General features: G+C 53.7%; 6 protein-coding genes across 6 annotated transcripts; 2 read left to right on the top strand and 4 right to left on the bottom strand.

The window, feature by feature from the left end:
* Nucleotides 1–492: 492 nt before the first annotated feature.
* Nucleotides 493–1,614, bottom strand: EsH8_VII_000778 (transcription initiation factor IIA large subunit; the record flags this gene model as incomplete). Its single annotated transcript, XM_083270911.1, has 1 exon — nucleotides 493–1,614. The coding sequence occupies one exon, from the start codon at nucleotides 1,612–1,614 to the stop codon at nucleotides 493–495; it is 1,122 nt and encodes a 373-aa protein (XP_083128468.1).
* Nucleotides 1,615–2,677: 1,063 nt separating this feature from the next.
* On the bottom strand, nucleotides 2,678–4,545 carry EsH8_VII_000777 (WD40-repeat-containing domain protein; the record flags this gene model as incomplete). The annotated part of the gene is made up of 2 exons (XM_083270910.1): nucleotides 2,678–2,799; nucleotides 2,862–4,545. 2 exons carry the CDS (start codon nucleotides 4,543–4,545, stop codon nucleotides 2,678–2,680), a joined length of 1,806 nt encoding a protein of 601 aa, XP_083128467.1.
* An 891-nt stretch (nucleotides 4,546–5,436) lies between these two features.
* EsH8_VII_000776 (uncharacterized protein) lies at nucleotides 5,437–7,838 on the top strand (the record flags this gene model as incomplete). The annotated part of the gene is made up of 3 exons (XM_083270909.1): nucleotides 5,437–5,869; nucleotides 5,929–6,862; nucleotides 6,920–7,838. The coding sequence occupies 3 exons, from the start codon at nucleotides 5,437–5,439 to the stop codon at nucleotides 7,836–7,838; spliced, it is 2,286 nt and encodes a 761-aa protein (XP_083128466.1).
* Nucleotides 7,839–9,073: 1,235 nt separating this feature from the next.
* EsH8_VII_000775 (zinc-coordinating transcription factor SFP1) lies at nucleotides 9,074–11,378 on the bottom strand (the record flags this gene model as incomplete). Its single annotated transcript, XM_083270908.1, has 4 exons — nucleotides 9,074–9,211; nucleotides 9,259–9,439; nucleotides 9,496–10,575; nucleotides 10,714–11,378. 4 exons carry the CDS (start codon nucleotides 11,376–11,378, stop codon nucleotides 9,074–9,076), a joined length of 2,064 nt encoding a protein of 687 aa, XP_083128465.1.
* An 8,857-nt stretch (nucleotides 11,379–20,235) lies between these two features.
* On the top strand, nucleotides 20,236–20,997 carry EsH8_VII_000774 (HIG1 domain-containing protein; the record flags this gene model as incomplete). Its single annotated transcript, XM_083270907.1, has 2 exons — nucleotides 20,236–20,872; nucleotides 20,939–20,997. 2 exons carry the CDS (start codon nucleotides 20,236–20,238, stop codon nucleotides 20,995–20,997), a joined length of 696 nt encoding a protein of 231 aa, XP_083128464.1.
* A 1,152-nt stretch (nucleotides 20,998–22,149) lies between these two features.
* EsH8_VII_000773 (Kelch repeat-containing protein) lies at nucleotides 22,150–23,793 on the bottom strand (the record flags this gene model as incomplete). Its single annotated transcript, XM_083270906.1, has 1 exon — nucleotides 22,150–23,793. One exon carries the CDS (start codon nucleotides 23,791–23,793, stop codon nucleotides 22,150–22,152), a length of 1,644 nt encoding a protein of 547 aa, XP_083128463.1.
* Nucleotides 23,794–27,872: the final 4,079 nt, after the last annotated feature.

The following is a 27,872-nucleotide window of genomic DNA, read 5'->3' as shown; positions in this document are numbered from 1 at the left end:
ACGGACGGACTGGCTGACTGCAATGGCACCACTTTCGTCCCCTTATCAACAAAAAACTTTTTATCGTACTCTCGTTCTCATTCTCGATTCCCTGATGGGTCCGTCCAGGTTCTAAATTCTTTGGCAAGGGCAAGTCTCTTCTGTGCGTGGGATGCGGAAGCCAAAATGCTGGGATATGGATAAAAAAAAAGTCGCATCCTAGTCAAAGAGGGAAGACAAGGACGCGTAATCCAAGTTGATGCCTTGGAGAACCCTAGGCCCCCCCCCCCAAAAGAAACACCGTGTCGACGATGGGAGTGTGCAGCCGGTCCAAAAACAGAACAGCTGATGGTGAAGCTCCGGGTGAGTGACCACTTCCCCACCTATTTGCCGATCTATAATGTCGCAATTTCTGAAGCACTGAGCTCGAGCTTGATTTGCCTGGAAGGAAAAGAAACCAGTATATTTGGCCGGCTTGTCGAGGGCATGAGTTGCGCCGTCGGGCGGGCTGAATTACCACTCGTACTCGCCAGTGGCCTTGTGGAAGACGTACTCCTTGCCGTTGACGGTAAGAACTCCGTCCTTGAGGATGCACTTCCACTTGTTCTTGACACGCTGGACCTTGTCATACATGCAAAGCATGATGTGGCCTAGGCCCTCATCATCGACCTCATCCTCATCCTTGTCTTCATCAGGGTCGTCGAGATCCGAGTTGATCGCGTCTTCATCGACTTCATCATCATCGTAACCATCGTAAGGAGCAACGCCATGTTCCTTGCCCTTCGAACGCGAGACGGCAGCAGACTTGTGTCTCGTAGCCTCCTTGAGGGGTAGCATCAGCCCACCACCTTCCATGCTCTTGGCGTTTGCAGCGATCTGCGCATGAATCATGCGATCAATGTCAATACGTCCGAGCTCGCGTTGGTTTCCATCAGCATCCCGCTGAAGTAGAACGCCTTCGAAGTCGAAGTCGTCGCCAGTTCCGTCGGTCTGCGAGGGATTCACGCCTGGTTGACCGTTGCTTGGAGGGCGTGGCTGTTGACCTTGCTGAGGCACGCCAGGTCGGTACTGCTGCTGCTGCTGCTGGCCAGGCATCTGTGGGAGAGGGACTTGGCCGGCGGGTCTGGAGGTCGCCGAGGCTTGAATGGCGTTGATGGAGCCAGCACCCTTCTCACCAAACTGACCTCGGACATGCTGTGCGGCGCGATAAGCTGCGAGCCCAGCACCTTGAGGGTCTTGTTGAGCCGGGGGCATGGACACGTTTTGCACTCCCGGCTCTGGCTTGATGTAAGGCTCTTCTTTGACGGCCGGATTTCTGGCCTGCTCAGTAGGCGCCCCACCAGGAAGCGGCAAACCAGGCACAGGAAGTTGAGGACTCAACTGAGCCTGGGAGTATGGAGCAGCAGGTGGAGGAGCAGCGGTTGTCGGAGGAGGCGCCGCCGGAGCGGGGGCGTCCGGCTTGGGGTCCCATGGAAAGCTGGCAACCTCGAGCTGGGAGAGCTTCTCCTGCCAACCCTTCTTAAGTTCGTCGAGCACATTCTCATCTACTCCGCCCTCCTCGAAATCGACGCGCGAGGAGTTGATAACCTCGGCGATGATCTGCTCGTAAACTGCGCCGACAGCGTTGTTCGACATGGTGAAGTTCGTCGATCTCGATCACTCGGTACTTGTTGTAGCGTAAAGCCGGATCTGGCCTCAGTGAATGGCCAGTTGTATCACACCCGTCGTCACACCTGCTCCAGCGCAGCCCCTCCCGCTATTGGTATTTCGGTGCTTCGGTCGATTGTCGCGAGTGTTCAGTCGTCCCACTGTTCGTCGCGATTGCCGGATCAGAGTACCGTTGTTGAAGTGCCGATGGACGGGCGTCTGCCTAACCACTACTTCTCGCTGCCCAGAATGGCACGCGCACGCAGAAATAGGCAACTGCGACGTTACTGCGACGTTGAATTGATTTCTATGTAGAATTCTCTCGGTGTTCTCGTTGGGTTCGGACGGTGACAGGGTGTCTTGCTAGGCCCCTGCTTTTCGTTGGTGATGTGTATGGGTCAAGGTTACCTTTGTCCGGTAGATTTCCTTTTGAGGCTCGAAGCAGGCGCTCGCCTATTAGTCAGCCTAGGCGGCACCGGAAGGCTGAACACAACCAACCTGATGTACCTTACCTGCAACCTTAGTGATGGCATCATGCCCCACAAATCCGATAAGGCACGATAAGAGATAGATCATTGGGAATGCGGGGAGAAGCACCATACAGTGTATTGTTTCGGGCAGGAACAATCTGGTGTTTCTATACTGAGTGAAGCTTGAAGTCACGTCAAGGTTGTCTCGCGAAAACATTAAAAGCAGTTTTTCTTTATTGAGTGGCATTTTGTCACTTAACTGTTGCCGTAATCTCGGAAAGTAAGCGCGCATCCGTAATCCCTACAGTACGTTCCTTCAAAACCATTGCAAAATAATCCTTTCCCATGTCACCAGCATTGAATGGTATCGTCTGCCGTTACTCATGACCAAGCAATTTCGTATCCCATCGTGGAGAAGCCCTTTCATACCACGTAGAGTCGGATGCAGCAAAACCCAAACTCCTCGCTGAAGATGGCCCCAACCGCCGGGAACCCATGACCGACAAATGCCAGAGGAGAGATATACCTACATTTGTTGACGTCGTTGAACCGACATTCGCCAGGCTTGGCCAAGAAGCTGTTTACCGGATGGTCATCTGCTTGACCATGTCCGCCTTGGCCGATGAACCGCTACCGCCGACACCGGCACTAGCTCCTGCCTTCTTCTCGAAGACCTTCCAGAACTTCAGACTCTCATCGGCAGCTGAAGAACTCGAATTAGTACATGTCTACGGCAAATAAGAGTTTAGCTTGCTCAAAACTCACCTGCGGTAGCAAGCATCTGTCCGTCAGGGCTGAGGCAGCTGTGCAAGACTCTGCTCTCGTGCGCAGGGATCTCGACGTTGCGGACCAGGGTAGGGTAGCTCCAGATGCTGAGAGAGTTGTCCGGAAAGCCGCTGGAGCTGACAATCTCACGGTAGTGGGGGCTCCACCGGAGGCTGGTGACCTGCGAGCCGGTGTCGATGCTGTTGACGCGAGCGCCAGAGGTAGAGTTCCAGAAGTGGATGTGGCGATCATACGAACCGCCACCTGTGGCCAGAAGGTTCATGTTCCAAGGGCACCAGGCGAGGGCCTTGACCGCGGCCTTGTGGTTGGTCTTGGTAAACTTAGGGACAGACAAAGAGCGGGCATCCCAGATGGAGACGAGGTTGTCGTTGCCGCCAGTAGCAAGCTGAGCACCGTCCGATCGCCATTCAAGCCCACAAACCTCAGAAGTGTGCGAGACTAGTTCCGCTACCTTGTGCTCCGCAATACGGACATCATGGTTGAAGACAAGGCCGCTGCGGGCACCAGTGGAAAGGAGGTGCTTGTTCCAGCCCATGACGCCAACGCGGGTGTCATGGCCGAACATACTGCGAACCTTCTGACTCTCGGCGACGTCCCAAATCTGAATTTCTCCGGTGCCGAGGCCAACACCAACATACGCGCCGTCACCAGACCATTTGACACTGCTAACGTAGGTGTCAGGGCTTGTCTCGAGAAGGCAGCTTACGCTTCCCTCATCAGCTGACCAGACGTAGACGTTGCGCTCGAGACCGATAGCGACCTGGTTACCAGAGCTCCAGTCAAGAAGGTTGAGGTAATAGTCATCGATCAGACCAGGGGCATCAAGAACACGCTCCGGGGCAGTGGCGACGCGGCGGCGGAACTGAGCTGAAGTGCTACCCGCGGGCTTTAAGGGGCGATTGTATTGCTGCCGCAGGTCGATGGGCTTGGAGGACTCGGGCGGCGCGGGCTTGAACTCGAGGATACGAGTGTTGAGGCTGACACCACAGGCGCTAGCAAGAGAATCTTGATAGGCGACGGTGTTGGGGGAAGGGCGAGAGTAGGTGGCAGGCTCCTCATCGTCAATGTTGAGGCCTTCGAGGGCCGCAATGGCATCATCGGTAGCTGATGAGAGAACATTGGAGGCCTCGGTGGTGCCAGCCTTGGAGCGTTTGTCAGGGCGATCTAGCTTGCCGCTGCCAACGTTGGCGATGGCAGAACTGGCGCCACGGTTGGGAATGAATCGGTCGCCGCCATAGTTGACAGTGGTCTTGCCGGTCTTCTGTCTGAGAGATCCCTTCTTGGACTTGGCACTGGAAGGGGTCTTGGTGCTTCCGGTTCCGGCGAGGGTGAAGTCGGACACACCGAGCTCGAGGGCTCTGCGGGGAGTTGAGACGCCTCTGGCAATGTTGGACTTGGGAGAGTCTCGGTGAGACGACTTGGTCGTGGTGGATCTCGCCAGGTGTGCAGTAAGGTTTCCGCCATAAGTGGACTTGCTGGATGCCCGGTAGGTATCGTTGCCGGACTGTTTCTCAGGGGTGAAAGGGGAGGAGTTCAGGTTGGCTGAAGCAGAAGTGGAGTGTTGGCGTGGGGAAGGGGTCAGAGGCATCCGTCCGCCAGCGGTACGGGTAGAGAATAGACCCTTATGGGATTTGATGGGTGTTGATACTGATGCGGTTGCCATGATTGGTACTATATGTGGGGTATCGAATTAAAGACAAGGTTGTGAATCTCCAACGGGTGCAACTTGTGCGTCGAAGGAAGAGGTTGAGAGCTCCGGATATCAAACGAGCTCCAAGAGACTCTAGATAAAGGTTCCTGGATTTGGGTTCTATTAGTATTCTGTCGTTGTTGTATTGTTCGAAAAATCGAAGTAATGTCGTCACAAGAAGTGCTCTAAGTCGAGGAGGCAATCTTTGAGGTCTAGCAGACTTGATTGTTCTTGTGAAGATGTTTTTGTTTTCTTTTTTTGGGGTTGACCAAGACGAAAAGCTTGGGAAGCGTATTTGACGAAGTTTGAGGAGGGAAATCGGAATTGATGAGGTTTGATATGGAGAGAAGGGGACTCGAAGCTGGACAGGACCTCCATCAACTTTTATTTACTTGGTGCCCCACCAAGGTTGCGGCCGGGCAACGACGCATGGGCCAGTTCTGCGAGTTTGATGTGGGGCCTTTGACGCTGCACATTGCCAACAGTCACGTGGTTGGCTGGCCACTGCCGCCAGCCCGGACAGGCCAATGGCCGAGGGGCCATCCCCTGGCACACCATCTGCAGTTGCCACGACAGGACGCAGGCTGAAGACAGGAGGGTGGCCCGTGATTGCCTAAATTTCCCAAGTGGCCTCGGGTTGTCTGCAGGAACATCGGACCTCCACCATCGCAGTGTGCGACGACAGGCCATTTCATATCGCCTTCCGCTATCGAAATTGCCCCTCAGTGGAACAACGCCGGCGCCCTTTTCGTTGTACCCCTTTCTCCTTTCTCGGGCAGACTGCAAGTCGAACAAGCCATTTTCCTTGCGACCTCGGAGACGATTGAGATGACTTCTTAGCACCCTCCAACCTTGCTGCCCATCATGGCTCAGCCTCAGCCTCAGCCCCAACCGGCGACCCCTGGAGGTTTGTCACTCTTTGGCGGACCTGTATCTCAGGCCTTAACGCCCCCTATTCAAGCCTCGTCTACCCTTTCGCAATCGACATCGTCCCCGATGGATCAAACGCCGGCATCGGCGGCCTCGAGCAACAACACGTACATTATGCCCAACTCGCCCATCAAGAATAGAGGCACGTTGGATGGTTATCGACCCAGAGTCACGAGGACCCTTGGACAGCGACCGGCATGCTTGGTCAATGCCTCGGTCACGTATTGCGGCAATAACCATATATATGCCTTCGGGGGCTTCGACCAGTACACCGATGAAGTCTACAACCATGTTCTGAAGTTGGACTTGGTCAGCCATCAATGGAGTCTGGTGGACAACTACGGCGATATTCCCGGCGTGCGGATGGGTGAGTGGTTCAAGAGAGAGCTTTGCAATACTCCTTGTCATGATCTAATGTACACTTAGGTCACACTGCTACTCTATACCAAGGTGACAAACTGCTCGTCTTTGGCGGCGAAAACGAACATCGAACGTACCTGTCCGATTTGATCATATTCGATTTAAAGTCGGCGCATTGGACACAACCTCAGGTTTCTGGCCCCGTACCCAAAGGCCGGGCAAGGCATGCAGCGGTGCTACACGAAGACAAGCTGTTCATCGTCGGCGGTATCACCGGTCATGACAATTATGTTCTCGACGACATCTGCTACCTTGACTTGAAGACTTTCACGTGGTCCCGATCATGGCGCTTTGTAGGCCGGTTCGACCATTCTGCCTACATTTGGGGAGACAGAGTCTGGGTTTTCGGCGGCCTGTCCGAGGACATGGACAAAATTGGAGATCTTTGGTGGCTTGATCTCAAGGGTAGTCCAGCCTTCGAATCCGCGCCCCAAGTCGGCATCTACGACCGTCAAACTGGTACGAGTCGAGCTGTTGGCTCGCCACGACAACCTTACACCTTAACGCACCCTCCACCTGCCGTGGGTGCCTCTGGATATGCCGCCAATTCTCGATCGCAGCAGGTGAACCCGCCATCGTTTCAACTCAAAACGTTTGCTCCGATGGCTCCAGGGACCATTTCGTCTTTGAAGTTTGTTTCCGGACCGAACATACCCTCTCAAGGGTCAGGCATTCACTTCCATGTGTATTCTTCTGGTACATTGCTTGATTTTGTCACGCCGGCTGCGACGATTACGTCGAAAGAATGCTCCCTTTCTGCTTTGGACTTGGCGACACTTCGATGGCAAAAGTTGGCCGAGGGCCGTGAGATTTTCAAGCCGGGCTACCGCTGGCATTATTGCACGATGAATGAGGATGGCACCAAAGCATGGTTGTTAGGGTGCCCTACTGATCCAGCTGCGTCGGATCTCGGCCCTAATGGGTTTGAAGAATACCTGAGGTGAGGTTGTCCGGCGGCACTTAGTGACGGCTCTAATGCTAACATGCTTGATCGCAGCGACATTATGGAGATCGACCTCCGCCGGTATGGGTTTCTCGGCAACAATCTGTCTCTCGAGCCACGCACAGAGTCAAGGCCTACTACGCGAGTGGTTGACCAGCCTTCAAAGGGCCTTGGCTCTGATCTTGCCAGGCTCTTCGACCAACCCCCCGAAAGTGGGAGCGGTACCGACTTTTTAGTCACAGCCTTGGAGGGTGATTATGAGGATGACGACATGATGAGCCGGGCGGCCAATGCCTCTGCCGACCAAAATTGGCTAGCCCCCGACGCGCCTACATCTCAACCAATCCACGTACACAAGCTCATTCTCCAGGCACGATGGCCTCACTTCGCCCGACTTTACAATTCTCAGATGGCCGAATTTCATACCAAGAAAATGCATATTCCTGAGCCGTATACCGTGGTCAAGGCATTTTTATACTATCTGTACACAGATAGCATTCACGGCACCTCGGTCAACGAAAGCGGCGCTACTACGGACCTGTCTGACGTGGCTGGGTTGCTTGTTATGTCCAACATCTATGGCATACCTCATCTTCGGTTGCTGTGTGTGAATCGACTCTCTAAGGAGCTTGACGTTGACCATGCCTGCATTATCTGGCACTGCGCTGGGCTTGCGAATGAGGAATGGCTCCGCAAACGTGCGGCCCAGTTCTGCCTCACGCACTGGGGTCGCATCGTTCGGACACAGGGCTTCCTTCGACTGCCACGATCGGCTCTTGTTGAGTTGTCGCAGGAGATTGACATGGAAGGCCGTGTGGTAGGCGGTGACGAACTGGAGTATGTTGGCGGTCTTGCAGGGTCGCGCTTCGGAGATGGCTGCTCCATCGTCAGCCGTAAGGAAAGCGTAAGCAGCAACCATACGCAACTGCTCGATAGTGAGGCCGACGACGAGGATGGCATGGAAATGAGCTAAATCCATGCTAAACAAAATCATACCCGAAGGGTTGGCAACGTTTTCGGGTCAACCCCTACAACTCAAATCTGTCCCTCGAATGCTCGAGACAGGTCAATCAGCAAAAATTGGCGAGGCGTTTATTACAAAACAAGCTGGTGAACCCACTGGTATCGTGCCAGATCGGGAGGGACTGGCACTATATAGGATCCCTCCAACATATTACGGCTTACAGGTAACGAAGGAATGTCTTACGCGGAAATTATGGCAGCGAGAGGAGGTCTATCACACGGTCTGGTGTTGGCTGGTTTATACATAGCGTTTTGCTCTACTTGAGTACTTGGATCATGTTGCGATTGTGGCCTCGTAAATAGCGATATCCCACAAATACAATAGAGGCTTGTTTTCCACACAATTCGATTCGTTCAGTCTATGTTTTGGAGATTTTCAGACAAAAAACAACAATCAACTTTTCCCAGCCGGTCCCTAGTACAACGCCTACTGCCCAAACGCAATCATCATCAACAGAATAGCCTGTGCACAACCCTCAAAGCTAGCGAGGGGTGATCATCATCATCCCAAGAAAAAAGAGGACCAGTCGATGGCCACGATGCAAAACAGCAACCCTAGACTACTGTTTCTTGGTTCGCTGTCCAAACTCATACAAAGACCACCCAATCCAGACATATCTGCATTTCCCATGGCCTTTCTTTTGCTTTATCCATGCTTTACTGGACAATATCCTTTTCATCCACGGTCAATGGAGGCAACGCGAGACCGCCGCCCGCTACGCCGATAGCAGGAATAAAGAGAGAAGACACCCCGACGCGAGGTAGTCGACTAGTGACGAAAAAAACCTAAACCGGAAGGAGATCGCAGCAACAGTGGCAATTTCCCCGCGGCCTGTAGCTGTTTATCTTCAACCGTCGCTGAAGCCTGTATTAATCTAGAAAAGACTTTTATCGTGGTCGAAGAGTCGCAAAGCGTTGCTGGTAAGTCTATGAGGGTATAAAACGGATAAGAACAGACTCGGTTGACCTCAGAATCGAGCTGAGAACCGTCCGCAAAAGCAATCAAACGCCGCGCGATATGCCGCAAGCCACCTGTGTGGCCAAGATCTTTAATCGAAACTCCGGAGACCGAGGTCGGGGTGCCGTAGGACATTCAATGACGCCTTGACCATGGCCAGATCTCGGTAGCTACGTGGAGTTTCAATTTTGGCGAAAAGAAACCGCCAAACGAATTGGGCTGTCTCTTTACATCATCTGGTCTTCACCGATCCCAGGTAGATTGGACATCGAGTTCTCCATGAGACCGGGTAGGTTGGCAAGGTTATTGAGCCCCGCAGCTAGGAACTTGAAGTCGGGATTGCATGGTGCGGAGTGTCCTTTGTGCTGTATTTCGGTCAGACGCGTCATATGAGGCCAAACAGCAAACTTACGTATTTAAGACCGTTCAGATTCTTGTAGCGCTTGCCACAGACGTCACAGGAAAAGGGTTTCTCCTTTTCCATCCCCAGTGTACCGGGATACGGTGTGCTTGTTTCGGGGTTGACGATAGAGAAGGTTCCGTCGCCATTTTCGTGTAGTTGTTGCGTCTGATGGCCGTGTGTCTTGTGGTACCTATTTGAGTCATAGTTAGCCACACGCTCTCTGCTAGTGGGTAATTAGAAACGTACTTGAGGCCGTTCTGGTTCTTGTACGCCTTCTCACAGCCGATGACAGGGCACTTGAAAGGCTTGTGCTCCTCGGGAATCATCATTGCGCCAAATTTCTGGATAAGAGCCTTGTTGGCTGCACTGTTGGGCTGACTGGGGTCGAAGCCCATTCCAATGAGATGCGCCTGGATTGCTCGTTGCTGGTTGGTGAGCGCACCGCCGGGGCTGAACAAGTGTTTGCCAGGGTCGTTGATGCAGAACTCGGGGTTTGAGCTGGAGTTACCGAAGCTTACGTCTCCAAAGTTTGATCCGTTCAGCTCCATGTTGCCACCCATAGGCATCCCTGGCAGGTCTTCATCCATGTCGTCCATGGATTGCATTTGCGAGTTTTGGAGAAACCCATTATCAGACCGCTGTTGCTGTGGCGTTTGCTGCGTAGTAAGTGTAGGTGTATTCACCGATGATACCGTAGGGTTATGCTGCAGACCAAAGCTTGCGGCTGCTGGAGTTGGTGGCTGGGATGTCCGCAAACCTTGAGTAAGGCCCGAAGCGTTAACGTGCAGCTGCGGCCGTTGCTGTTGGCCAAACATTTGTCTAGTTTGAGACATTGTTCTCTGGCTGTCGTCCATTTCCATTGAGCCCAGAGCATCGTCCATTTCCATATCACCGACTGCATCCATCTCGTCAAGATGGGACATTTGCCCGTGCTGTTGTCCCGCCATATTCTGCTGACCAAGCTGCATCCCAAGACCCCCCATGCCTCCGCCGAAGCTGGAGCCTTGGCCATTTTGTTGGCCAAGTTGCGACATGGTAGTCGTATTCTGTTGCTGGGTCTGAGGCCTTGCACTGCTGGCTCTGGAGGATGGTTGGGTGGGTATCGCGGCAAACTGGGAAGAGAAAGGTGCGTTGCGCGCTGTATTCGGGCTGGGTTGTGTGTGCGATTCCTCATAATGCTGCAAAAGGTCGTGGAGGTTGGGCAGGTTCAGGCCGCAACAGGTGAAATCCTTCATGAAGCTGGCCTCAAGTTTTGGCAAGTATGAACCCGAGTGGAAGGATGGCGACGCTTGGTGGGCGAATGGTGATGTGCCAGCCATGGCAATGCTAACAGAATAGGTCAGCCTGGTGTACTTGCGCGCAGGCGCGGCCATGCTACGATGATGGGAGCGGTTGCTAGTCGCCACCGTGAAATGCACGAAGACGCAAAGAATCAATCAGATGCAGGGGCGCGGGGAAACATACTCATCGCGAATGAAGCTGCCGAAAGACATTCCTCCCCAACTTGCGCCGGCGCCCATGAGGCTGCCTGCAAGACTCTCACGTCGTTGACGGTTGACATGATCGCGGTTGGGGTTGGCCATGGAAATTGGCTTCGGGCCAGCGCTGACAAAAGAGTCCTGGCGACTCCGACTCATGGCCGAATCCATAGCTGGGCCAGTGGTCATATCGATACTCTTGGTTGGAATGGGAGGAAAATCGAGAGGTTCGTCGGGCAAAGCAAAGGGATTTCTGTCGAAGCTGGACTTGGCGGGGACTGAGGGGGATGTGGATGAATGGTCCCTGGTGCTTGTGGGTGTGGCAATGGTGATTGGCTTGGATGTCCAGAGGCCGGAGCGGGAATCACGCACGTCAAATGAATCGGTGGGTGTGAGGGGTTGAGGGGAGGGAGATTTGGGGGTGAGGGAGGTAGAGTTGGAGGAGCCAGGTGAAGGAGAAGCGAATGCGTTGTCAGAAGCGAATGTGGACGAGGAAGCCGACGCACGATAACTAATATTATCGGCGCTGGCGCAGTCACTTCTGCTGGGCGTACGCCTGTCCTCTCTGTGGGCGGCGGCGGTGGACCGGGTCGACGGGTCCCTTGGGTCCTCGGTACTTGTTGGGTTGAACCAGCGAAGGGCGCTCTTCATGTCAGCTGGAAGTAGCCGTTGTATTGGGTTAGGTAGGGGACCGTGGCACCCAGAACGTTTCTCGACCCTTTTTGTGGGTACTTATTAAGTCGGGCCACTTGCTGCAGCCGGCGGGTGTGCCCCGAAAAAGGAGATCGAGTCCGCGTCTCGACTAGCAGTGCTGCCGCAAGGCGTCCAAAAAAAAAAAGAGGGGTGAGGGGTGTTGCTTGTAGTCCCTTTTTTTTTTGTCTTGTTTTCTTTCTCTTTCAATCCGAGCTTTGTGTTCTTCTCGTCTTGACTCAAAGCTGAAGAAAAGAGAAAGAAGAGATTCGGCCGGTGTTATGTCAAAGCCGACTTGCTGGGGGAGTAGTGTGGCACAGGCTGCTGTGGTGGTCTAAGTACCTTGGACCAAGCTACCTGGTGGAATGGTTCACCGTAACCGTGGTCGAGCAGGGAGGCAAATAAAGGTGGGCTGGGCCGACCGAGGATGGAGGTGCCGGCGACAGCGCGTGTATTGGTAATGACCAGTAGAGAGGCGCGTTGAATGTCGGAGGCGACTTCGGCCAAGGGGCAAACGAAACTGACTTGGATGCGCAAGCCCTTACTTAGGTCTTGGTCTCAGAGGCAGAAAGACGTAAATCCGGTCTGTGGTGGTTGTGGCGATGACGGGTGATGGTGCCTATCCCCGACCAAATGTATGTACAGGGTCGCGAAAGCTGCTGCGAGAGTATTCGAAAAGGTTCCTGGCGATATGGATTCGGATCATCGAAGAGCGATGTGGTGTCTATGGAAGCGATCCGAGAGAGGATATACTGTGCAACGGTTGTTTGGGCGCTGTCGATGAGCTGACAACAGTTGTTTATTATGATTATAAGTGGTCGTCCTCTGGCCCGGACAAGGTTGCTGTGATGGGAACTGTGCAGCGGGTGTCGGTACAGATACAGTTATGAATGTAGACGGTCTGACTGCTGGGAAGGAATCGGCTCGTCAAGGCAGTGAAGTATATGAGATGGAAGAGCAGGCTTCGGGGAGTGTCGAAGTCGGAAAGAAGCAAGCAGGAGGGGAGGGGGGTTATGAATAAGAAGTTGGGCGGTATGGATGGAGATGTGCGTGTGTTGACTCGACTCAAGAACAAATCCGGGCTGTCCTGGTTACAGAGTCAAGGTACCTGTCCAGTCCGGGCGAGGTTGATCGGCCCAAGGTACGGTGAGGTGAGGAAAGGAGTGGGAGGGTATCCGTAGGGTAAGGTAGAGCACGGGAGGTGGTCCCTCGAAGCTCGGCCGATGTTTGGGGGTGTTATACCTTTGAAGGGAGGGGGGGCGCTTGCCGACTGACATGTACGGGAAAAGGGTATTGAGATGGAAACCAACCGTATTGACCCTTTCTTAGGTGCGTCAGGCACATGGATGCAACATCTTACGCTTTTGTCACTCCCTGATTGAGGCACTAGTTTGCTGCAACGGCAGTCCAATAATCTCTGGCGTCACCTCTTGCTTCTTCTTCTGCTTCTCATCCAATTGGAGCCGTAGATGCTGGGCCAGGTCCCGACCTCAGGCAAAAGGCGAGGCAGGATAGAGCAAAATGAGCACGGCCAGGAACACGGACGAATGGCACATTGGTCAACCACACAAAAGACACAGACGCAGACACAGACACAGACACACACGCGCACACACACACACACACACACACACACACACACACACCTTAACGGCCGATGACTGTGAGTGTGACTCGACGAACGACAAACGGTGGACGACGCAAGGTTGTTGATCCAGGATATCCGAGGTAGGTAGGCAGCTAAGGTAGGCTAAACAAAGTAGGCAGCCAAGTACGCCGTTTGTCGTCGGCCTTCATAGACGATTTCCGTACTTTTGAAGAGGCGGGAGTCGGGCAGTGTCCTTTCCTCTGTACAGTGTACCTGCCAACCAGAGGTACTTCCTTGCCTTCGTTGCGTATGTTCCTTTCCAACCGTGTGCAAGTAGTAGCGCCCCTACTCCGCATGAACGATGGAGGCGGCGACGGGCAGGAAGGAGGCAGGAGATGGCAGGCAGGTGTGTCCTGGGGCAAGACAACCTTGACGAATGACAAGGCAGGAGAAGGTAAGGAAAGGTAAGGCAAGGCAAGGGCAAGGGACCTCAGCCAAGGTAAGCGTGGCACGATCCACCAAAGAAGGAACAACTTATGAGGAAAAAGCAACGGATCGACTCGCTGGCACCCAGGGGACCAGAGGGAAAGGGAAAAAGAAGCAATAATTAACCGCGTACGAGGGCCCTGCCTGCACGAACACTCCCCATTCGCATCAAGGCGGATACCGTCCGTTACGTGTTTTGCGGATATCCGTTCACATCCACTGAAAGCAATAGCAGCGGCGACAGCATTTCATGCCCCTTCGATGCCGGAATGGGCAGCCATTAATCCTCGGTGTTCAACGGTACGGATACTTCGCTGCCCTACAACACACATCGTCTCTGGACACAGCACATCCAGAAACGCCTTTCGACCTATCTACCCAGCTATCATGTTGCACCGCATCGTAGAGCACCTCGCTACCTTACACCGCATTGAACCGTTCTTGGATCTGGGCATTGCCACACGGCCAGCGGCGCACATGGTCAAGTACCGGCACCATCCCGGACGGCCCCCAAAAGGTTCCATTTGGAGTCCCCTCTTTGGAGACGACGGGCGGGCGAGGGGTGTGCCTACTGCTGCCACAGCCCTGTCTGGCGCAGCGACTTACACGCTTCATCGTCAAACACCATCTCATCCGCCATCTATTTTCCCCTGTTCCCACCGTCCACAACGGCCCGTCTCAATTGCCAAAAGACGTAAGAGACAGGAAAGGAGGGGACCCAAATTCCGTGTTAGAGAAGAAAGTCTCCAGCACAGGGGGCGGAACGTGGTGCAAACCGTTACGTGATCGACCCAGTATCTTGGAGACTTTCTTGGATTCGAACAAGGTCATGGTCACTGTGTTAGATGGGACCCGTCAAGCCCGTCTACCTGCAACGCTACGCCAGGCCACAAAATATCCATTACCTCTACCACACATGACGGGTACGTATTGGCCGCGATGGGGTTATTTCATCATCTCTCACTCTCAAGACCACCAACTCGTGCACAGGCCCGATCCAGATTGCCAATCACGGAGCCATGAACCCGCCTGATTCGAGTAACCCGGAACGCTGGGCCCTGTGAGGCAGAGAGAGGCTGGCATGGCTGGCAAGCTGGTTATCCGTACAACAGACAACTGGGAGGTTGGTTGGTGGATAATGGATTTGCTGGACTGTCTTGAGACCGATCGTCGTCTTGCCCTGCCGGCTGGGACGTCACCCACGCGCAATCCAATCGTTGGGGTCAATCGTCCGATCATCGACGGTGTCCTGGGAAGGATGTGCATCTTGGACGATGTTTCCCCAATTTCTCCCCGACTTCTCCCCGACTTACCTGCGTACCGCACTCACTCGGGAGCCGAGAATGACTTTTGTGGCAGGCTTCCCACCGTTCAACATTGCCAGAAGCTCCGGCTGGCAAAACGGCCACAAGGAAACCTAACGTCAGCAAACTACCAAATTGCCCCGTGTTTTTCTGCATTGGTGGATCCTACGGTACCGACGGATGGATATTCCATGAGATGACTGGACAAGGCTGCCGCACAACCGCCTCTAAACTGCCATGCTTGACTCATAACCAGACATCTAGTGTCGGGGACAGGCCTGTTTGGCCACACCATGCTCCATGTCAATGGTTACTGCACACATCGGCCGCTGTCCGCCCTCGGTGATTGACCGTCGACGCCGACGACAAAGCGGAAGAAAATCCCGGGGCACTTCAACTGGAGGAGAACAAGACATAGAATACCGCAACACTGCTGCGTGGCAGAACGATTGGAAGCGGCCAAGGCGTCCAAATACTGGCAGGGAGGTATGGAAAGGGCGTTGAGTCTTGGATTAGCCAGCCACACCGCTTTCTGCTCATTGCAGAAGCAGCTAGATCATCCAGACGTCACCCATGAGATAAACGCCCCAAACCAAGCGAACTTCCTCCACGGACGATGACGGTTGACGAATGCCTAGCTAGTTCAACATGTCACATCCATGAACATCCAAGGAAACCTGTGAGGACGTTGGATAAGAATATGGCAGAAATGGTGCCTCTCCAACCGCGACGCCAGCAGCAAGGAAGGCGGTCTGGTTCTGATCTTTGGCCTCGCGGACCCCGGGATGGCTTACCTTGCCTCACGGTGGAGGCAACGGAACGCTGGGAACACAGTGAATACCTGCAGAAGCGGAACAGAAGCATCGCCCCACCTCCTACGTCGGCCCACCCGGGCCCTGACGAATGATGGTCTCTACAAAGGCACCCCCAAAAACGCGGCCAAGCTCAGCGTCGGGACGCCAGACCTGTACCTCGCTATAGCATCCCTGCTAGCCGCAACAACTAAAACGAGCCTAACGCTCGTCGTGCATACCCTGCTGCCTTTCCCAGAGTTCGCTCCCGTTCCGGATGAATTCACCGTCGCAAGGGTGGACTGCGCGAGGCACTTGACACTTTGCTGCTCAGGGACATGGCCCCTTAGCGTTGGCTGGCAGAAGCTGGCAACCTGGCAACCTGGCGCGCCGCCTACGACGAAGACCATTGCTAGCGCCGCAAGCCTGAATCCCAATTCCGCCGATACTTCTAACTTGTCTCAGGGCACAGGACCATTTGGAGCAAGCCTGAGAGCCTCTCGTCACTACCTCATGCTTGAAAGGCGGTGTGAGACATTGCCCACGGACACTTTACCTACCACGGTAGGTAGACGACCAGAGATCTACAGCATTTCCGTATGGATACGCATACTCCCTGGCCCATCAAATAACAGAACATGGGCTCGTTGTTTGAAAGACCGAGGCATATTCATTTCGCCTGCGGACTCACAGAGTGCGGGCTCTAGAATACATGGACCAGCGGGAAGAGATCGACCTTGTCCCGCAGCCGCGAGAAGCGAGGAATAACAAACGAAATCCGGCCATGATATTGAGAGGCCGTCGCACCGTTGCAAACGGTTGTTCTTCTGGGCACATAATTTTCTCATCCGACAAGCTTTGGATCACTCTCCCCAACCGGCATGCGTCAGCCGATGGAGGGTGGTCCGCCCTCCGCCAGGGCCTACCGTTAATCTTCCCTCAAACAAACGAAGCCAAGGGTGGTGGTTAGACGTAGGGCCACCTTTCCTGCCATGATTTCTTTTGAAGTTTAAACTTGAGAAAAAACGTGGTGCAGGGCAGTGCACCAGAGAGCCGTAGGCCCCCGAAGAATTGACTCACCTGTCGTCTTCTAACAGACGAGGTACAACACGAATTCTACCGTCGTGTCGGCAAGATACCGAATCTCTGTGCGATCTTGGGTTCGAACCTTGGTCTCGAACCTATCCGCCACGCTCCTGCCCAGTTTGCACCCACGACGACATGCCCCACCGCTGATTACGTCCTGCATGTGATGCTCATGGCTAGAAGGGATGTTTAATGGTACTTCTCAGTTGATCTTGTCAATCAAAGTCGGCATTCCCTTATCGTCTTCCCGACCCGGCCTACCGTTACGACATGCAACTCGACACCTGCGTGGGCATGGCCAGCGAGCCACTAACATTGACAACACCACCCACTCATCACCCCGCAGGTACGGAGTCCCGAACATTTGTGTTACAATTGATCAACCACCCGGCCGAGATCACGGAGACGGCAACAGTAACATCAGCGTTTGCCCACCGTTCGGCCGTCCACCAAGATGACAATACCTACGTGAAAGCCAGACACCACAGCGGGGTGTCGCCTGAAATGCCGCAATCTCGATACTGCATAGTCCGCTGTCCATCCCTCTTCACCCGCCCACCTGTGGGTACTCATGGTTCCGCATACGAGATGACATTTACCCTCTTGGCAGGACTTTTTTGCATGGAGGAAGCTTCCATGCCTTATTCCTGCTGAGCCTTGTGGCACTTTGAGTCTCTGGCTGCATCTTCCCTGGGCGTTGAACCTTCCAAAAAGCAGGCATCGAACGTTATTTGGGGGGGGCCTGGCTCGGGCATAACTAGCCTGTGCCCCGAATATGCCTTCCTCCTTTAAACGCCAAGTTTCACGAATATGACCTCAGAAGTGACGGTGTTGATTCCGCATCCACGCACCTTTGAATCGATTTCGATTCCATGTTCTTTGCCGATCACCCTCAGCTGTCAACAACTGATGAGCATGGCGAAATGGACCCGTCACGACCTCGGGATTCGTGCAGACTACATGGCACTAATGCCAGAGCAGATGGATCGGTACGTAATTTCTTCAAGGCCGGACTCGGTCCGGGCGAATGACTCGGCGCCAACCGATCTATGAGCCTACAGCCAGGTTCATCCAAGATGGAGACTTGGGGCGTATTGGGTAGAGAGGGCTTTGCTCAACTCGGTCCAATAACGTAAGGCGTTGGCCATCAGTAACCTCCGCACAACAACTCCATGATGCATGAGGCATGATTCAGACAGAGGGAGGCCTAGACCCGAGGGCCAGTGGTTCGGACGATTATACGAATGAAGAAACACTTTTGCAAGAGGCAGACTTTGGGTACTGGCGACGGAGACGAAACAGACTTGCCGCCCCAAAGACGTCATCCGGGGAGGAAACAGCTACGGAAGGCTTGCTGGTATAGTCTCATTGCCTGTAAATACAAATGCTGGCGGTCGCCGAGTGTGGTCGGTCTTTGTCGGGGTGTGGGCAAACGTGGCAGGGCGGGAGCGCACAGAGGACCCCGACTACTCTAGCAAGGATTGTGGAAGGTTTCTAGAAGACGGTTCGGGCTGAAGAATGAGGCGCACAGGAGTACCTAGCCCCTCACCTCATCAAAATACCCCGTGAGGACGGACCTTCACTAATCATCTTCATAGGGGACCTGGTCCTGGTCCGTGAACTGTTTACACACGCAACATGCGTGCCACGGAACGAGCCCTCATCCAACCAGCGGTGAGGATTACGGGGCACAGCTAAATGCAGCGCATAATCGCGAGGACCTTAGATCGGGGGACGGAAGTTGTGTGGATTGTGGTGGTGGACTGCATGACTTGGACCCTGAGTATCTCGAGGCTCTGAAACGAAAATGCATTCGAAACCTGTCGAGGGGTTAACCCAAGGTAGACTGGACTCCTATTTTGGCACCAACGCACATATGGCACCGCCATTACCACGCTGGCGATGGAGAGTTTGGACTTCTGCGGTTTTATGTCACAGGGAGCGGTGATAAGATGAGTTTCGCTCACCGCCTTTAGACACTCATCTGACCTCCGTCGAGATGAGTTGTTTGCTGTTTGCTGTTTGTACATTTACTTCGGGGCGATATTGCGAAGCACGCACGGTCGAAGGCATCTCCAAGCGCCAGTTTTCCCAACGACGCCGAAGACGGAGCCCCCGGGTTGGGTTGGTTTTACGCATTATAATCTGCCATCCGTTGCGGACTAAACCGACATGGATGCATACCCAATAATTAGCTGGATCGTTTTGCACTTTTGGCAATCTCTATTGAACATGGTCGAACCCGGGATCTGTTTTAGTGCTCAGGCGGCAGAAACGATGCTCAATGCTGTCGTCAATACGAATATTCTCTGCAAAAACAACCAACCGGCCAACAGCCAGGCCGCATGTCGGCAAGAAACCCGGCGAGGTTCATCTGGCGCACAAATCAGAGTGCAGAAGACGGAAGGAACAGTGGTGACTAAGAGGACAGGGCTCCTAGGGAGAAAAAAAATATCAGGCCATCCCTCTCCATGTTGTTCCCCCGACGAACAGGTTTCTACAAAGGCGTGAGCAGCACTGGCAAAAGGTGCAGGAGAGCCGGGCAAAGTGTTCGGGTGCGGCCGGTGAAGGACGGCCTGTTCGCTCTGCGACGGAAGAAGTGTCTCCTCGGCATGCCAGACCACCTTACGAAGATGACTTCTTCGCGGGAGCCCCGGGTCGAAAGGCGAAAAGAGGGTTCTGGCCAAGGCAGCCGGAGTGGACATACTCAGCTGAGTGATTCCCGAGGGCGACATTTCTCAGCGCCGCTTGAAGTTCCGGAATCGATTTTCGGCATTTGAATTACATAACGAGCGAGAGGTGCAGCAAACGGCGAAAATAGGAACTAGCTTGCCAAAGTGGTCAGACCGACGACCAGCTGGAAGTGCGACGCCTCGTCCGTTGTATGGCTAAAAGCGGAGATACTACCAATCAAAATCATCCTCTGGCTGCTTACTCAGACAGGGCGGAAATTTCTCGGTGTTTGCTTGGGGTGTCTCGCAGTTCGCCTAGTCCGCTGAAGGCCGCTGAAAGACCGCCTACGCTGTGCCGTGAGGCGCTGCTGAGCAAGAACCGGAACGGCAAAGGCCGGGCAACAAGGGTCCATTACATCATGCCGTAGCGACGACCTCATGGCACGATTCTGGGTCCTTTGCGACTTTTTTTGGTCCACGCGGCGTTCCATCTTCAGGTTTTCAATCGCCGTTCAGGCCTGTCATCAGCTCTCTGACATTTCAAGTCATTGAATATAAGACAACCGATCTTCATCTTCAGCCTCAGGCTTTTTCAGCTACTCAAATCTCCAATATCTTGAACACCTAATTAGCAACCTAGAGACTTGCGAAAACGAGCACCAACGAGCTTTATACGTGGCTAGCTTCGAACCCCAATCCGTCATCAACTCGTCACCAGGAACGTCGTACGACACCGTCTTCCCCACGACTCCCACCCAAATCCCGACAACACCAAAAACCACGGAGCTGCGCACATAAACCGATCTTTCCAAAGCCTCATATCTCTTCCTAGAATTCAATTCATCCCGCAACGGTCCGAACTCCCACATTTTGTTATCGCAATACGCAACCATGAAGGTTCTTAGCAAAGAAGAGGAGGCCGAGCACTATGCCGTCGTCGTCAAAGCCGGCCTCATCGGCGGCAGTGTTGGCTTGGGTGTCGGTCTCGGAGGCGTTCTCTTCGCGACCAAGCGCTACCCGTCCTTCCGCCAACTCACATTGCCCTTCCGCTCCTTCCTCGTCACCTCCTCTGCGACCTTTGGCGCCATCGTCCACGCTGACCGCGAGTCTATCCGCTTCGGAAAGGAGAAGGACCCTATGTACGGCTACCAGGACGCGACAGCGCGGGCCATCGCCGAAGCCAGGGCCAATGAGACACAGATGCAGAAGTTCAAGGAGTGGGGCCGCGAGAACAGATACTCTATTGTCTTCACCTCGTGGCTCGCTTCCATGGGCGTGGCCCTTGCCATTGTCGGCCGCGATAAGTACCTCACTGGCGCACAGAAACTCGTGCAGGCTCGTGTCTACGCCCAGGCTCTGGCCGTCGCCATGCTCGTAGTCACTGCTGCCTTTGAGATGAACGACGCCAAGAAGGGCACCGGCCGTTGGGAGACTGTCATGATCATTGACCCTGATGACCCGGAACACAAGCACCTCATTGAGAAGAAGATTCACAAGGAGGAATACGAAGGCCAGGATCTGTGGAAGGGTAAGCTCTCCAGAAACCATGCACTCTCGTTCATAGAGAGGCTTTTACTGACATTGCTTTGCACAGATATGGTTGCTGCCGAGGAGCGACGCATCGCTGCTCGCAAGGCCATTGAGCGGAAGTAAACATACACACACCTATCCGGAAACAACCTACGACACTGTCACATGATCACTACCTACCTATCTACCTATTCGGTTCTGTATGATTGCGAAATTTAGATTCGCTCTCCGTTTTCTTATGTCTAGTCAGCAGAAGCTATAGAAGCTTTACATACACATCTCTTCTCCCGGAGTTGGAGGAGAGCAACTGGTGGTTGGGTTGCATTGCTGGCGTTTAATGGGAGGGGTAAATTGGCCTGGCCGCAGGACCACCGTGGTGCTCAAATATCATGAGGGGGAGGGGGTGGAGGCGAAGCTTGTTAGAAAACCCAACACTGGTCGAAAGACCAGTACACGGGCAACTGAATAGAAATGTTTTCAAGTTCATGACCACAGTAGTCCATTGCGTCGAGTCTGCGGGATTGGCCACACCAATGCTGGCAAAAGTCGTATGGTGTACTACTTGGTGCGTACGGACAAGTCAACGCGGGCTTTGGCAACCGGCCTCCACCGTCGAGGCACTGTCGGAATTATCGCAATTTGATGTGGAAAAGGGTTGAATGCCCCTCGGGTTCGCTCTTAGACGCGGAATCGCACGCCATCATCACAAGCTTGCTTGGCTCACACAGCACCGTTGTGTCAAGCCATGCTTCGTAACAACCCACGTCCCCCTCGCAGAGAACTTTCCAAGTTGCCAAGTAAACCTACAGTCTACCCCAACTGAAGTCATGGCCCGACTCCAAATGATCACCAATTCCTTGCTCAATGACGTATTTCCCGTTTATCGCCCCCCCATCCAAAACCACACTCCTCGTTCTAGAGGGCGTGTAACATTGGCACGCGAGTCAGTTCAAGGTCGTCGATCTGGCCCAGAGGGAGATAAGCCCTTCACCCTGGCTCCGTTGAAACCATGCTACTGCACCATTTCTCACACGATCGCGGACAGACGACATGGACGATTAAGTATTTATGAAATTGGTACTGTATTCGAATAGGGAAAATGCATGCCTGCCTGCCGCCCACCGGGGTTTTATGAAGCCGTTCCATCATCAAGCATAAGTACTGTAACTAAGAAGCTTGTGGGGTTTTAACGATACAAGGTGAACAGTATAAAAAAAGAGGGGGCACGATTATAGTAGACAAGATAACAAAAGGCAGTAATAACGGAAGGGGGCCTCAGACCTCGATGGTGAAATGGCTAATTTGGGAATAATACGCATGCACGGCCAACTCCAACATCCAGACATCACCAAACACCTCGCTGCCGTCGAAGCCACCTATAACAAACAGGCGGCTGTCATACAGCACAGTACCGTGGTAACCACGGCCGCTAGGCGGCAAGCCGTAGACGCGGCGGCGATCCCATGTCATGGTTACGAGGTTAAGGAGGAGGACATCGTTGGAATACTCGTTGCCATCGTGACCGCCGACGACAAACAGGTAGGAACCTACGAGAGTGGCCGTATGCGACAGGCGGCGGAAGGTAGCGGGGATGGAGACGGCTTTCCAGATGTGTGCATCGACGTCGTAGACCCACACATCATTGAAGCACTCGCCGCCATCGGAGCCTCCAAAGATGATGAGCTTGCTGCCTACCATGTTGGCGGTGTGGTAGCCGCGGGGTTTCGGGCGCGTTTCCCGGACGCCCGGGGGCGGGGCTCGTTCTGGCCCGGAGACGAGCTTCCACGACATCTTATTCATGTCGCTAACGTCGAGACGCCAGACATCGTTGAGGGCACGAACGCCATCGCCGCCTCCAAAGACGTAGATGCCGTTCTTGTAGAGGCAAGCAGTGTGGGCACGGCGTTTGGATGGAATACGGTCGCCTATGATCTTTGGCCGGTGCCAGCGGAAATTTGTTGTATCAAGAACGTAGATATCGTTGTAGTAGGCAGGGCCATCACCACCACCGAATATCACGAGCTTCTTGCCGACGGCGGTGCAAGTCATTGCACGCAATGGTACGGGTATCTCGCCGGTGACGTGAGGTACAGACCAGTAAAAGGCATCAGCATCAAAGACGTAGAGCTCACTGAAGCAGGCACGAGAGTCGCAGCCGCCAAAGACAAAGATATTGGATCCAACTAGCGTCGTGGTATGGGCGCGGAGAGATGTATGCGGGGCACCGGAGACGGGTGCGCGAGACCAGTACATGCCTGACGAGGGAGCTGGAGGCACATCGGGCGCCGTCCGGGGGTCTTGGAGAGGAGGGAAGGGGGTATGTTGGCCCTTTGTTGCGGATCGTACAGAGGAGGCTGTGGTGGAGAGTTGGCGTGTCGACGATGATGAGAGGGGAAGTGAAGCTTTGCTGGCTATGGCGGACGTTGAGCGCATGGCAGCAGGACGGCGACCGTCGCGGTCGGAGCCTGTGCCACCAACAGATTCGAAGCCATCGCTGTTGTTGGCGGCTGAGGCATCGCCAGCGTTATTATTGGGTCGGAGGGTAGACGACGGAGGCTTGGGGGTATTCGCGGAGGTCGGGGTAGTACGGGATGGCTGTAAGGAGGACTGGGCCTGGGATGCGGACTGAGAACGTTGGCGAATGGACAGCTCGGGGGGTATGCGGCGGCGATCCTGGCTCTTGGATGAGATATGACCGGGAGTGTGGGAACGGGAGATGGGTCCGCCCGGAGCGGAGGGGGCGCGACGATGCTCGACGTCACGGTCGCTGAAGTCCTCGAGATCCTCGGGCAGGCCGCCGACGCCTAGTAAGGGACGCGGGTCGCCGGGCGAGGGGCCAGAGATCTTTGGGGAACGAACGACCTTGGTCTTGAGGGGGGACCGAGGGTTCTTGTCCGAGGACCTGGCCGAATCAGCCATGGTTCGGCGGGGGAATGGACATTGCCCCCCTCTCACGAGGATGTGGGTGGTCGTCCGGGGATTGCAAAGCGATTGCGGTTGGAGGGCAGGGAGGAAGGGAGCGATGGAGATGGGGGCTTTGTCGGTCAATTGGTAGGCCAAGGTCGTCGGAAGTGCTGTGGTTCGAGCGTGAGTCGTGAAGGATTTGTTTACTTTTCGTGGTTGCAAGTAAGATGACTCGGGATGTGTGGTTGTGGTTTGGTTGCAGATTGCTGCTGGAGAATTGGAGCCCAGCCGCAAAAGAGCCCACTTTGGACCTCCTAAGGTTGGGGTCCCAGCTTTCCACCTCCAGGTCGTAGGTGTTGCTGGGTGTGCCGGTTTGGGGAGGCAAGCCTAGGCAGGGTAAGGTGCGCCGGGTAAGGCGAGGCACGGTCTCGGTGATGGGCCCTTGTTAGTGCAGTCGGACCTAGTGCCCCATGTCAGCTACCTTGCTATGCTTTCCCTTAACTTCAACTTGGCTGGCTGGGCCCGATTTCGTCCACGTATCCCAAGCCCCCTCGCTAAACACGAGCACGGGCCACATTCGGCCCCTGCATTGGGCTGCTGTGTGCTTGAGCCTGGTGTCCCGCTGCTACCGAAGGCCAGTGTGTGGGTGTGATTGGTCGCGTGCATATCTGGGATCAAGTGGCCAGAACAAATAAGCTACTTCACATGCCCAATTCTCGACTGTTTACTTGCTGGTCTCTTGACATCGCGACAACCCGTTTAAGCCTTGGAAGATGTGCGACTATACATCAAACTCGAAAAATCAACACAATCTGATCGGATTTGTGCATCACCATGAAGTCTCATTCACAAAACAAACTGATTTCACTTATCTTCTGCCGGCAGCGGGACTATGCTATTGAATGCCACCTTGAGGCGCGCGCGTGGGCAGAATGAGGTTCTCGGTTGGCACTAAATCTGATAACAGAGTTCTCGTCTGCCATACTCCCCCCATCACACGGTGAGAAAGTGAATGGATGCTTGAAGGAACGTGCATGGCTTAAAGCGACGTTCCCTTCTTGAGAAACTTAGCCCAAAAATGGCAAGTCGTCATTATGCGAACCTTGCCCAGGCTTCAGTCATTCGGGTTTCAAATATTGCGAGGCTCGGCAATTATCTCATTTTCCTTTTACCCTTTCCCCCCCTTTCTTGCCGGAAAACCTACTTCACATCTCCGATATCATCGCAGTTGAAGAGCCCGACTTTAGCCGAAGAGCTTGGGGAACTTTCAATGAACTAAGCGGGGCCCCAGCCGACTCCTTCACCCGAGCTTCCACAACGTCATCTCAACTTAGTGGTTACACAAACTTAATCTTTCCGACCTTTCCTTATCTGAGCAGGGAGGCAATTCTTGCCGCTCCTGGGTTTTACTAATGAGACGAAAGTACTATGAGGCAACTCTGCCCTACTGGGAGGGGATGACGCAAATACATACTTCGAAGCCTGCGCCAATCAAGGAAGTCGGCTTCGCGAAATGGCAAGGGGTTAACACCGTTAGGAACCGTCAGCTCGACTTTAACGGTGATTCTTTCAAGGTTAGTAGATTCGACAGTGCCGACTTGTCGGATAAGACCCTTGTAAAGACAGCCTTTCCGGGGTGCTGAAGTTGATTTACGGGGTTTAGGAGTGATTGGGGGCTGGCGGAGTCCTGAGTTCGAAAGAATTGGTTTCGCAGTGTAACATGGAGCATGCACGGGACATGATTCAATCCCGGCTCTCTGCCAAGGCTAGGGGTCTGGAATCGCAAGACATAGTGCACGTGTATGGAGTAGCACAGGAACCACGATATCCCCATCTGTTTGATTGACATCCAGCCCATATGTGATATCTTTCTTGCGTCATAGTATTGCCAACTTTGACGGGTGACGAACAACGATGGGGAAGACATGGGCAATCGAAGCGATCGAAGCAATCTCACCATCTTTGCACGACTCAACTTCTCGCATGAACCAACCCATGCGGAACGTAACGCTGATTGTCAATGTCTCATTGGCAAGTTCAGACAGAATAATAAAACGACAAGGATAAGAAGGCAAAGCTAAAGCACAAGTATTGTGTACAAATCAAGTCAAATGCCGTATGTACCATATACTTTGCGCCCCAACAGCCGGGATTTGCAACCCAATCCATGGGAACATCCCATTCCGAGGAACGGCAAGATGATCAGCTACGTCAGACTTACCCACACTCACCCTCACCCTCCTCTCCCCGGAGGTCCAGAGCCGGAGGGGGTGTGGTCAGAGTGCTCTCGGAGATGAGAGGTCCAATAACCCGCCTGCCTTTGCGAGGTGGTTGCAGGCAAGCTTTCCGGCAGGCAGGAAACAAGGATGCTACAAAGGGGTTTCTGGAATTGGACGCGGCCCAGGCCATGACTCGCTCGAGGTTGGACTCCGTAGTTCGGAAGAGGTTCAGTCGGACGCCGGTGTTCGGGGGTTCCCCGGTGCGGTATGGTGGGTCGAAGAGGGGCTAGCGTTGGACTGGCCTGGTACTGAGCGAGCGGGGGACCCACAGTGTTGCAAGATTCTAATCAAACTCACCATAGAAAATATTCATACACATCCGATATGGTGTAGTGGCCAACATGATGCCCTCTCATCGTGGAGAGGTTAGGCATAGCCCCGAGTTCGATTCTCGGTTTCGGAATTTATACTTTTGATTTTTGTTCTGGATGGACAGTAAAGAAGGACTCAAGATGTTGACTACATACAACATCTACCTACCTACTACTACTTTCTATATTCGTGTGTTGTAGAGCAGGCTCTTACGGTTCGTCTCATATTTGCGGTGCTGCAAGTGAAGCCTACGTAGAACCCGTGAAGAACCCCGAGAAACACATGCGACCATACCCATTGGAGAACTCGGGATCCCGTCCGGTCCCCCATCGATAAACCAGTGGGGGCTGGCTGGTCCAGAGGGGTGACGGGCAGTGTGTAAAGTCGAAGTTAGGCTGCAGGTAAACTGCAGCCTTCTTCGCCATAAATAGGTACCTCTCTGATGATGATTCCTAGGGTTCTCTTCTGAACTCTTGTTGAGGCTATTGAGGTAATGATGTTTTTTGTGAACATGGAAGAGTGGAAGGTTGCCTTAGCTTTCCAAGTATTCATAACTGTGTAACATGCATAGTACACAACTACTGTGACAATAAATCAAGCCTGTTTCCTGTTATTCCGCACATCCGATGATCACTGAATCATATTCTATTTCACAACAATCGCATACGCTCACATCTAAATATTTCTACCTACATCGCTCTATCGCCGAAATAATACAAATGCTCGGTCTATCACACCATGTTTTCAACGTCACTCGGCAAGAAGCAATGGAAGCCAACACGGGATGACTTGCCTAGAGAGATCCGGCTTCTTATATTACAATACCTGGTGCAAGACGGTTGCACACTGGGTCGCTTGGCCACGGTGTCCCGAGAGTGGTAGACTGAGATCGAGCGATATAACTTCGCTCGAATCACACTGACGCCGTCACGCCTCGTCAACTTTAGTGCAATAATTCAAAGAAATCGGGCTCTCGTCAGCTACATGTGGTTCTGCTTGAAACTTGATGATTACGATTGCACCACGTGCGCACCTACCCATGGAATACTTATATGTGTGCAGTGGGGAGAGGTATTTGCGATCAGCGACACAGATAAATGTCCCATCCCCACGGGATTCCGGAATCTATTCTCGATTCTCAGCACATGGGATCTTCACGGCGATTTGATACTCGATATTAGTATCTACTCACCTAGCGATTCAGAACATTGGTTTAAAGATATGACTTTCATGCCCGACACCCCTTCGGATATGCCAGATGATTATGGTAATGAGAAAGCGATATCAAACTGAGACTATCATGACCCTCAGCATGGTTGGGTTGCCGGTTTTCGACACTCCGCCCCGCCTACATATGCTATCAGGAAAGTGTTCCATTCAGTTATGGAACAGGGGCCGTTTGATAGTGATCAGTCAGAGCTCCAATGGTGGGATCAGCTTCCACCAGTCCCAGCCGTAACCAGTTTACTCCTCCGGCAACAGAACCGCTCGAGATGGAAGCCG

Source organism: Colletotrichum jinshuiense, chromosome 7 (assembly GCF_051148585.1).
Source record: "Colletotrichum jinshuiense chromosome 7, complete sequence".
Lineage (NCBI taxonomy): Eukaryota > Fungi > Ascomycota > Sordariomycetes > Glomerellales > Glomerellaceae > Colletotrichum > Colletotrichum jinshuiense.
This window is presented reverse-complemented; position numbering and strand designations above follow the sequence as displayed.